The sequence below is a fragment of the Motacilla alba genome, chromosome 20, assembly GCF_015832195.1.
Source record: "Motacilla alba alba isolate MOTALB_02 chromosome 20, Motacilla_alba_V1.0_pri, whole genome shotgun sequence".
NCBI lineage: Eukaryota > Metazoa > Chordata > Aves > Passeriformes > Motacillidae > Motacilla > Motacilla alba.
In genome coordinates, this window is record NC_052035.1 from 7,795,496 (window position 1) to 7,807,035 (window position 11,540).

An 11,540-nucleotide genomic window follows, 5' to 3' on the forward strand; every position below is an offset into this window, starting at 1 on the left:
CCAGATCAAACCCAGCTCCCTTCCTGCAGCACAGCAGGACCACTCTGTCCCTGCCCAGTGCTCGGGCACCCATCCCTCCTCTCCAGCCACACCACAATGCACTGTTCCCTCCTTTCCCGAGGGCTGTTTTCCCACACCAGACACCTTTGCAGTTGTCCCTGTACCACTCCATGGCACCATTTTGTTCCCATGCATTTATCCTCTTCCATTATCACTGCAACCTTCTCGAATTTCTCCTCCCATACCCACCCACGACGTTCTCAGTGCTCATTTAACATCCCTCCTTCCACTCACTCCAGGCCCATTAACTCTCCAAACGGAGTTTCTGTGAGGGACCAAGAGGCCCAGACACCTCTGACCCCAAGAGATCTCTCAGGTCTCCTTCGTGCAGGTGATGCTTGGGTTTGCTGCCTGCATTCAGAGCACCAGCAGAGCAGAGCTGCTCTCCCTCCACGCCCGCTGCCATCTCCCACTGCCATCAGCCAGAAGTGGTTACTATAAATCAGCCATGGCTCCATCTCACCTCACTTTCTCCATATCAGAAGATCAGTAATTCCTCAGCTGTCCCGACACAAATTCCCTCTCCTCTGCCAGTAACCTGCAGTAACAGCCCACATTATTATCCCCTTTTCCTGGTTCTAGTACAGGATCAGAGGCACAGGCTGTGCACCATCAGACTGGCCCAAAATCTATGGTACAGTCCTGAGAGTTTACACTCCATCTTGCAAAAAATACTTCTCCCTTCTGAGCAGCAGATTCCAGCCTTATCCTTGACAAGATGCCCTCAACTCCCACCCCTGAGCCTGTTCCTGTCAAAGGACATTCCACCAGACAGCCTACAAGAGGACTGAGTGCTCGAGCAGCCACATTAAACTGTGATATGATATGACAACAAGAAAGTTTCTGGCCTTTATTTGAAGGCTTTTTACCAGTTACAGTAAGAATTGTCATTGCAAACCAGGAATTTTTTAAAAAATGAATAATAAAAGTTAAAAAAAAACATCCACGAGTCCACCTGCAAGTAAGACATGTTGGTACAGAAAGGAGACATGAGCTTTTGCCTCTTCCATTCTGTTTGTTTTTCAAAGAACCGATAGAACTAAGATACTAGGAAAGGTTGGATGCTATCCAAATCATTCCAGCAGGTGAGCATTCAACAGCATATACTGTACCAGGGTAACAGAGTAGCTATGTTAAGTCTATGGGTTTGAGTTGAGCTTATTGTAATTTGCTTCCCAAAAAGGACATTAAAAACCAGATTATGCCAAGATGTTCTAATGGAGCCATAAGTTGGCTACATGAGTTTGTCCCATTCTATTTATGACTCAACTTGGTAGCAAAGGAGTGATGTAAGCAACTGGAAATCTGAGCAGTGTGTGGCTGACCAGACTGCCACTGCAATTCAGCTTTATAATGCACATCCATGGGCCTCCCAAGGCACACCAGCAGCAATTCTGACTCAGCCTTCTCTTAGCAGGAAAGGCCATTTACCTGCTTTGACCAAAATCAACCCATCTGATGACCTGCTGCTTCCCAGTTCCACACATGCAATCCTCTTGGAAAGAGACTTGAAGCAACCAGGTCCCAGTGCACAACTTCTGACCTCCCAAAAGTCATCTTCACCTTCAGCCACATCCTGCTGCCACCTTTTGCTTTGAGTTGCTGGAATAATGGAATATTTAGAGTCGAAAAAAAAAATATGCTTCCGACTTCAAAGTGAGGAAGTAATGGGAAAGAAGATTTTATGTGCATCAAACCCTGGGTCTGTGTCCAGCCCCAGCTGTGCCACACCAGCAGGCAGTGCCAGCAGTGCCTGTTCCCCTCAGTAAGGCACCCACAGAGCCCTCAGGGGCAGGGAAGGTGCTCCCCAGCACAGCAGCAGCCCTGCAGGGATCACTTCCCATTCCATGAGCACGTCTCTGCAGATGCTGGTCTGTGCACACAGCTGTGACAGGAACATTTAAGCTCATCTAAGAAACAGAATTCAAGTCAAACAAATCAACTCAGTTTACAGTCTGTTCACAGAGCCTGGTGACAGAAACAATTAACATCTCGTTTGTCTGTAACTCATAACCAGTGTTTTAGCAGTTTCAAAACACATTTAACACATGTAAAGTCAGGTGACAGCATTCCTGTAACACATCCCTAGTCCCACACCAAGAGGAGGAGGAAGTCAACACCTCACTCACATCCCATTGACTTATGAGAGGGAAAACACACAAAGAAAAAAAAAAACCAGAAAATAAAACAACCATTTGTGCCAGCACAGTCCAAACAAAGTTCCAAGACTACTGCTACTGAGGTTAGCAATGCCTGGGGCTGGGGAATGGAAGCTGAAATTCCAGGTCCTGCAAGCTTCATCATGAAACTACCACGGGCTTCAGCTCTGCCTAATCGTATCTGAAAGCATGAGAGACTCCAGCAGACATGACACTCTTGAAATACAGAACTTTATTTAGAAACTGCTTAAAATAGAAAAACCCTGTCAAGAAAAATCCAAGTCAAATATGGTTTCTCAGTAAAATGGAGTTTTAGGGCAACAGAAGTCTAAAAGGCCACAAGAGAAATAGCACCACTGCAATTTTAAACAATGGCTAGATACTTGCATTTTTGGCATTCACTGAATTTGGGTTTTTCTCTGAACTTCACAAAGATTCATGCACTACACAATTACCATAAAATGCTCTCCTACACACATTTTAGGACAAGCTACCACCAGAAACAAATGAATACAAGCACAACAGGACTGATCAATCTCAGTAGTGAAAGGGGGTCAGAAGTCTTGCAGGATCTTGCCAAACACAACGGTAATGAGGGGCATGATAGAAAAAAAGGACAGTTAAGGAAAGGATTTTAAATATTAATATTTAAGTTAGTCTCAGTACTGTATTTTCTGCAATAACATTAGCTCTGTTAGCCAGCATCTTTTAGTTTTTACCCCAGAAGACTACTGAACTGGCAAGTGTTATTACTAATATGCCCTGGTTCAAAGGGAAAAAAAAAAAAGAAAAATATCCTCCTCATGTGCTCAATTCACTTTCATTCAAAGCCAGTTGCACAGTGCAAGTCCTGTTACAACTACTGGGCGTGTTCAGCATTCCTTGGGATGGGAAAGGGAAAAGTGAGAGAACAGAAGGGATTCCAACAGAAATGAAAATAAACAGAACAAATAAAAACAAGAGCCAGGAAGAAAAGTCACTTCTGAAGGACATTTTAGGCAGTAAGACTGTGTGCCCTTTGCTTTGCTTTGTTTTGCTTTTCTTACAGAAAACACAGTACGTTTTGGCAAAGCCACAATGCCACAGAAAAAGGCTTCAGCACTCTTCAAGGTAATTTATGTGTCTCAGCTGTTCATACTCCCTCTAATCTTGTGACAGGCAACGTTAAGGCCCATTTCATCGAGAACTAATCACTTAGTAAGCAGCTTTACATAGGAATGGAGTTTTGTTTTAATAGCCCCTTTTGAGCACTTGCTGACACAGTGAGACTGCCACGCAAGGCCTCTCGGACAGCAGTGAATGGAGTTAAACAAACGTCTACCCCAATATGAAGCACATAAAATCTCCCATCACATTACTTCAATTTGGCATATGGAAGCATATTTTAAATACTCTTAAGGCATTTATTATAATTTCTGTTCTGCAATTTCACATTAACTCAATCTTTCTGTGAGTCAGTCTTTAATTTCTCTACTGCACACCGCCTTAGATACAAAAAGAGTCTTCCCACAAACCAGTGTTTTACCAGCAAACCATTCTGCAACAAGTTCCAAATATTCAGCCTCTTGCTCCCTAAATATACCACCTCGATGTGAATACTGCTCTGCTACAGCGTGAGAAAGAGCTCCTAACTCAAACCCACTGTAAAAGTGAAACTTCCGCAAAGTGCACTTTAAGAAGAGGTACTTTTTGCTTATGAAAAGAAACCAGTGAGTCCTCTAAGAATAAAGTGGAGTATTTTACAGTTAAGCACATGATCTGGGGCAAAGAATTCTGATGTTGCTGCTCTGCTGGTACAGTATGTGGTCTGTTAATACTCTTCTTGTTCCTCCTGCGGTGCTCCTTCGTCAGGTATCACAAAGCCTTCCTGAAGGGGAAGAAAACAAGTGCTTTAATGAAAATCTGATGTCAAACCAGTTCCTGGCTACTCTGTAGGTACCTTTTTCTTATTCTTACTTCAGGTAAAACACCCTTCAGTCACTGTTTACAGTGTCAAGATGTATTACCAGAAGTATTTTCCTCATCTTTGATCTATTTGTTACATACTACTCATGAAAGGTCTACCTTGTTTGCTGCCTGACTATAATTAAATTATCTGATGCTTTATTACAGGAAAAAGCCAGGCCATAAACCTCACAGCATAAAAAACAAAAGGTAGAACTAGAGGGAGGCCTGGAAACCAAACCAGCTTCCAATTACAAGGGCAGGAAGAACTGTGCAACCCAGTCTATAACAGATTACTTACATCTGTGGCATAAAGAATTTCCACAATCCTCTGCAACACTGGATCATTCTCCCCTTCATTCTCCTGGCAGATCAATTCAATGTTCCTCAGTTTGCCAAAGTAGAAGTCTCTCTCCTTCTCCAGATCTTCAACAGTAAGTTTCAATGCGTTGATCTGCCAAAGGGCATCAATAATAATTACATCCACCAGAGACAGAATTCAGCAGGATCTGTGCAAAAGGGGTGTCCCACAAGTTCTCAGAAGGGCGTTGATATGCAAAGCACTTCAGCAGTAACCGAGATATGAGGGAGGGAGGGGGGACTGTGAGAGGAGGAAAAGGGCCATTTCTCAAATTTTACTATCACTGCCACAACAAACATCCAGTCCAACACACACAAATCCACGTGGAAAGACTAAAGGCTGATTCCATGAAATAGGCAAAGCACTGACTGCCTGCAGTTCTCTCTGCTAACACATTCTTTCACCACAAGTCTCCTGCTGACAGCAGGTTCGGTTGCGTTGCGCTCCGGATTTCAGTGAAGGAGCAGCTGCTCATAGCTCCGTTGGAATGCTGGGAGAGCTGCAACACAGCTGTGGGAATACTTACAAACCCTGCTATGTGTGACACAGCCCACACTGGGGTGAAATGTCTGGCCACTCGTGTGCTACAGGAGGGGTTTTGCTTCCATCAGGAGAGCAAGATCATTTTAAAGAAGGGTTCCAATTAAGTGATTTTAAATGAGCTGATTCAGATAAATTTCTTCCATCTGCCTGACCCAGACATTCCATGGTATTGGAAAAACAAACCTGCACATAACTCTATCAAGCAGAGGTCAGTCACAGGGCTGTCCTTACACACCTGCTCGATCAATCCTGCCGATTCATCGTCTCCTCCACCCTTTTTGCCCATCCCAGGCCCAGCTCTGGGACCTGCTGGGGTCCTCTGTGCAACAATGGGCCTCTGCGGGGCTGCAAGATCAATTCACCAATTAATTCAAATTCTCCCTCCCACAAAGGTACTATCCCCCCTCCAAACATGCTTAGGCACGAAAGAGATTGAAGATATGTTCCTTCCTTAATTCCATGTAACACGTCCTTTCTTTTTGGCACACCTGGCACCAACCCTTGCCACTCTCTTTTATAGAAGACTGTTCTTTCTGTAGCCTCCAGACAGCTGGGTACTACAGCAGCCTCAGTCTTTGAGCCTGGAATCTCCGAAACAAGATGCAAAACACTAGAATCCCACACACTTATTTTAAATCACAACCCAGTCTTCATTTCCCCAGAGTTTTTCAGGATCTAGATCATCTTTTAACTATTTTCTCTACCTGCACTGCCAGTACCGAGAGATTTCCTGGTTTTGTTCACAACTGGAGTAACAAGGTTTGGTGCTATTGTGTCTTGGCCTTGTCGAGCAGCAACAGGATCATACTCCTTCCCGTCATAGTTTGCATCAAAAAATTTTTTGAACCACTGAACAAATTCAAAGTTGTCCTGAAATTTTCCTTTCACTAGTTTGTCCACAGGAATTATCTGAAGAGGGGGAAAAAGGAAAAAAAAAAAAAAGAATAGTCACACTCATATTAAGGGTAAAGAACCTCTCTGTGTTTTTATATAAAGTTTTAAAGTTAATGCACTCAAAAGATATGCAAATTTAATTCTTGTCCAGTCTAGGGAAATTCCCTCTTGACCACAACTATATCAAATAATGGGATTTTTGTAATCATTGGAATGAAAAAACAATCATGCTTTGCCTTTGAAGGTCCAAATAATTCTGCAGCAAAGTTTCTGCTAGACCAAGTTTACAGACAAAACTTCTTCCTGTCCACATGAAGCTGACTCTGATGAATCTGAACTGACTGAGTCCAGAACTGCTACGAGAGCTAAACATCTCTGTCACAGCAGACTCCAGCTTCTCTGGGATGAGGTGTATAACTAAAGACTATTAAAAAATGCAGAAAATAGTGAATTTTTGTTTGTAGAGAAAATTTCTTTTCATAAGGCATTTGGAAGCCAGGCTGGTTGCTCAGATGAGTTGTGTGCACAGACTGCACAAGCCACTGTCCCCAAGCAGAGACTGACTCTGCGCTGGAGCTGCCAGCCATGGAATGAGACATCTTCCTAAAGAAGGAAAAAACTTCAACCCTGGATGTTCTGCATCCTACCAAACACACTGTCTGTAACTATCACCTGAATAAATCCCCCCTCCATCAGCACAACTGTCATTCCATCTGAACAAGCTTTTTTATAGTTTCATTTTCACTACTAAAAATCACGGATTTTAATATCTGGAGGCATTTAAAAGCCATGTAGATGTGGCACTTGGGGACATGGTTCAGGGGTGGCCTTGGCAATGGCCAACTGCCTGGGAACAGTTGGATTTGATGGTCTCAGACAGATTTTCCAACCTTAACAACTATGTAATTGTAAATGTAAAATGTAAAATGTAAATGTAAAACTATACACTTCTTAAGAGAAATCTGGAATCAATCCTTAGGACTATCACAGCAGAAGGTTATAGAACATACCTCCTACAAAGATGGTCCAAAGAAGAAGCTCAGGCAAACCTCATCTCATAGAAATTCCAGTATTACTCTATGCCACAGAAGTTTCCCAGAATTAAAAGGGTAGCATTAATCTCATCATTAAGAATTGGAAACCTGACCTTGGCTGGAGCAAAGCAAAATGTGTCCTAACTGATGTGAGGTGCCCAAGGCAAGCCAAAACAAAAGGTTTTGGGATTTACTAACCAAAATCAAACTCTGTTCCCAGATTTATTCAGTTTTAAATCTGAAAGTTCATCCCATCTACACAAACATTAAAAGCAGAGTCAGTTATAGCCCAGCTTACTTTGTCAACACCCATTCGTTTAAAACCTGCTTGTAGAACCTTGAAGTTTTGAATGTACTCATGTTCCAATTTTGCTTGAAACTTCACTTTCTTGAGTGCTACCGAACCTGGGAAGAGCATGTCCATGAACTGACAGTATGCAGCACCTGCCAAAAGGAAAAGAACACAAATCCTGGGATGAATTAAGTCAGCTCAGCTCACTAACCTTTGTGAGTTTCTTTCCAGTCAAGTCAGCAAACTGACCTGACTCACTCCTCAGTCACACAAGCCCTTTAAAGGCAACAAAGGCAAGAAAACAGGAACCTTCAGTCTCCTTTTTGGTGCAACATGGCCATAAATAAGCTTAAAGGAGCTGGAGAACCAAACTTTTGGGCTCATGACATGAACTCTTATGAATAAGAACAAACCTGCCTCCAGAATTCAAAGGGAAAAAAATCTACTTAATAACTTGACTTCATGGACAGCAGCACAGAACTGAGAGGTTACATGGTCTAACAGGCATGTAATCTTCTCTTAACAACACTAATAGAACTAAATCAGAAAAAGCATTATTCTAAAAACTGTACTTAACCATTATTGAAATTCTAATACATCTACCTCCTACAAACAGAACCTATAAACAATTCAAGGTGCTCTCCAAGATAAGAGGCTAATGAAGCTGAATTATATTTAAAGCAGGCCTTAATTAAAGAACCAAAATAAGATACGTGTTTCTTCCTATTAATTTAAATCCTTCATGTCCTCCAATTCAGCACTAGCTGAAGGAAGAGGAAGAGAGATTCAGTCCAGCCACAAAGAGTGGACAACCACCTCTATATCTGCAGAATATACACAGTAAAAAAAAAAAAAAAAGTGGTTTTAAACTAGATCCTCACTCTGCAGTGATGATAGACAACCATGAAAAGCACAAGCAGAACATTCAGAGCATTATTCCCATACCAACACCAATGAATCAAGGAATAATAGGAACCCTAACCTAAGCCATCCAACAGCTACACAACAAGCTGCTGGGAGCTATCAGAAGACCAAGAAGGAATACAGAAGAGCATTGACCTCAACTACTCTGTTCATCTCAACCACATCCTACAACTGTTCATTCTCTTATCAAGATACTTTGCAGGCGCTCCCACTTTCACCTGCTCCCCGAAGACTGATGTCATCCACTGGTGCAAATTAAAAATAAAAACAACAAACCAGCTCGTGCTGTTTGCTCTCCACTGTGTCTCAGCTCACTTGCTGCAGAGCTCCAATCCCAACTCAAACACAGAGGACTTGCCAGAAACCAGGGGTTTGCTCACTGCTGGCAGCGGAGCGATAAGCGTGATGAAAACAGAGGGATCACAGCCTAAGTCAAAGGGCAGGTTTTGTGCATTTATGCAACCTCAAACTGCTGCTGTCACTGCTGCCCTTGCCAAAGACAGCAAAACAAGCTTGGGAACTCCAGATTCCACAGACTGTGACAGCAAAAGCCACTTCATCCCTGCCAAGGCACGAAGCATTATTGCAGATGCAGAAAAGGGACGTTGCTCGGGACATACCACAACAACAGCTCTCAGGCTTTTCACAAAAACAGGTGAGCTGGAATTCTGCAGAGCCAGTACTAATTATCCTCACTTCAACTCAGAGCTCTCACAGCATTCAAGGCTCACACCAATCCCATGCAAATCAGCTCTGCACACCACAGGGTTTAACCTGCCTATCTCAAAGCAGACAGTGCTTATCACTTCCCCTCCTCCTGTGTCTTAGGTCTTGAGTTCCCTCACCCTTACAGTTCTTGTCCATCATCTCACTAGATAAAAGCCACTATAAATACCTGTCAAACGCCTGTTGTGTGTCCCTTACTTCTCTGTAATCTTTGAGATTGTTTCTTCCATGGACTCAACCACAGCCTGTACTGACAGTCCAAAAACTCACTTTTAATTAATTCCTCCTTTTATTCCACCTCCAATTTCCACATCTCTCCTTCCATGAGCAACACCTTATCTTAAAGTCGCTGCATAAGCCAAACTTCCACTTTTCACTGACTGCCTGTTGTAGTTATCCAAATTATCTTGTACCCAGGCTGCTTTCTTAGCCTTGGGTTTTTGTCAGCTCTTATTCCACAGACTATTATCTTTTATTTGTTCTTACAAGCCTCCTCCTCCCACACACCCCTCCCTACGATGACACTTGACTCCATTTCTGTACCACAGACACTTCCCCTTTCCTGCCTACTACTATATATGAGATTCAGCTGTGCTGAAGTTAGTTCAAGCCCAGGTAAGCTGGGCTGACACAGACTGGATGTGCTCCAGGATCAAGAGGAGTTTTAAAGCCCTGCAGATGACCCCACGAGTCACTGCTCTGTCCTCCTCACACTCCAGTACTCTTCCAGAACAAATCACAATTGTTTCTGCCAGTTACACTTGTAAGACTTACGCTATCCATGAATACTAAATGCTTAATTCCTCATGGGAAAACACTCTCTTCCTCAGAGTCTTCACATTAACACCCATTGCTTATAGCATCTATGCTGTAGTGAGTCACGAGAACGTGCCTTTTCATTACACTGACATTAACAGCCACTTCAAGAACACTCCAACCATAACTGGATCGTAACACTGACCACGAATCTGCTCACACCAGGAACTAAGCCAGGGGCACAGCTGCAGCAGGGCAGCACAGAGGGTGCAGCCGCACCTCCACAGAACCAGGGCGCACATCCCACGTGGAAGTGCCCTCGGGGTGAACCCCTTTACCTGAGCACAGCTGTTCGATCTTGGTCAGCGTCAGCTGCAGAGACTCATTGATCCACGCCAGCATGTCATGTCGGCTCAAGTTATCGCTGGTCACTGAAGTAGAATACACATTCACTGCCATTTTCTGAAAGACACAACCAGAGGTGTGAGCGCCGCAGACGCCGGGCTGCGGTGGAGCCGCTTCCTTTGGAGCCCTCCCGAGCCATCAGCGAGAGAGTCGCGGCGCAGCCGCGGGCTGCCAGCGGCCGGGAGGACGCTCCCGCAGCACCCTGCAGAGGGCTCGGCGTCGGCGTTTCTGACCAAAACCGGGCACCGAGGCGCTCACGTGGGAACCGCGGAAAGGAATCGCGGCTGCGGCAAGTCACTCATCCCCCTCCGCCGCGCCACCGGGAACGGCCGAAGCACTTCCTCCGCGGCCACGGTATCTCCCCGGGGATCGATACCGAGCGGCCGCTCCCCGCCCAGCCCCGCCGGCACAAAGCGGAGCCGCCGGTGCAGCTGCCGCCGGGCAGGGCCACGCGCGCTGCGGGCGGGGCGCGGCCCGAGCTCTGCCCGCTCCTACCCCTCACCACCCCCCGCCGGTCCCTCCGCGCCGCCACCCCCGGTCCCCGCAGCACCTCCGCCCCGCCGAGGGGCGCGGCCCGGCCCTGCAGGCCTCGCGCCGGGGCCCTCAGGGCGGCGACGCCCCGCCCGGCCGCTCCCGGAGCCCGGGGCCCTCCCCGCAGCCGCCCGGCGGCCCCGCCGCGGCCCCGGCCCGGTACCTGCGCCGCGCTCGCCCGGTCGGCCCCGCGTTCAAACCGGCCCCGCCCGCCCTGACCGGGACCGCGTCACGCGCTCGCTGCGCGCCTGCGTCACGCGCACGTCACGGCCCGCGCGGGGAGCGCCGCGCGCCGCCACGGGGCGGGGGACGGTTGTCAGGGGGCGGGGCGAGCTGCTGCGTTGCTATGGAGATGCCACGCCCACTCCACCCGGGGGCTCGTCTGCCATTGGCCGAACCGCTGGCCCCGCCCACACCGGGGGTCCCGCGTGCCCGAAGGTCGCGCAGGGCTCGGGACTGAGGGTGCGACGGAGCCGCTGCGGCCGCGAGCACCGGCACGGCCCGGCCCTGAACCCGGGCACGGCCCGGCCCTGGACCCCGGCACAGCCCGGCCCTGGACCCCGGCACAACCCGGCCCTCAGCCCCGACACAGCCCGGCCCTGGACCCCGGCACAACCCGGCCCTGGACCCCGGCACAGCCCGGCCCTGAACCCCCACACAGCCCGCCCCTCAGCCCCGACACAACCCGGCCCTGGACCCCGGCACAGCCCGGCCCTGAACCCCGACACAACCTGGCCCCGAGCCCCCGGCACAACCCGGACCTGAACCCGGGCACAGCCCGGCCCTGAGCCCCGGCACAGCCCGGCCCTGAACCCCCACACAGCCCGGCCCTGAGCCCCCGGCACAGCCCGGCCCTGAACCCCAACACAGCCCAACCCCAAACCCTGGTCCCGAACCCATGGCACAGCCTG

General features: G+C 47.4%; 1 protein-coding gene across 3 annotated transcripts; it reads right to left on the bottom strand.

The window, feature by feature from the left end:
- Nucleotides 1–881: 881 nt before the first annotated feature.
- MAPRE1 (microtubule associated protein RP/EB family member 1) lies at nt 882–10,930 on the bottom strand. 3 transcript variants are annotated; one of them, XM_038159125.1, is made up of 7 exons: nt 10,793–10,930; nt 10,032–10,155; nt 7,294–7,439; nt 5,787–5,976; nt 5,303–5,412; nt 4,465–4,617; nt 882–4,086 (listed from the first exon to the last, which is right to left on the bottom strand). In XM_038159125.1, exons 2-7 carry the CDS (start codon nt 10,150–10,152, stop codon nt 4,030–4,032), a joined length of 777 nt encoding a protein of 258 aa, XP_038015053.1. In that variant the 5' UTR covers nt 10,153–10,155; nt 10,793–10,930; the 3' UTR covers nt 882–4,029. The 3 variants fall into 3 exon arrangements, with proteins under 3 accessions (XP_038015053.1, XP_038015051.1, XP_038015052.1); XM_038159123.1 differs by having other exon boundaries at nt 5,772–5,976; XM_038159124.1 differs by lacking the exon at nt 10,793–10,930 and adding an exon at nt 10,649–10,672 and having other exon boundaries at nt 5,772–5,976.
- Nucleotides 10,931–11,540: the final 610 nt, after the last annotated feature.

Coding starts and splice junctions, on each gene's coding strand:
- MAPRE1 (XM_038159123.1), bottom strand. CDS start 10,152: ATGGCAGTGAATGTGTATTCTACTTCAGTGACCAGCGATAACTTGAGC. Junction 5,977..7,293: donor AACGAATGGGTGTTGACAAA/GTAAGCTGGGCT, acceptor CCCCCTCTTCAG/ATAATTCCTGTGGACAAACT. Junction 5,413..5,771: donor TCTCGGTACTGGCAGTGCAG/GTAGAGAAAATA, acceptor TTGATCTTGCAG/CCCCGCAGAGGCCCATTGTT.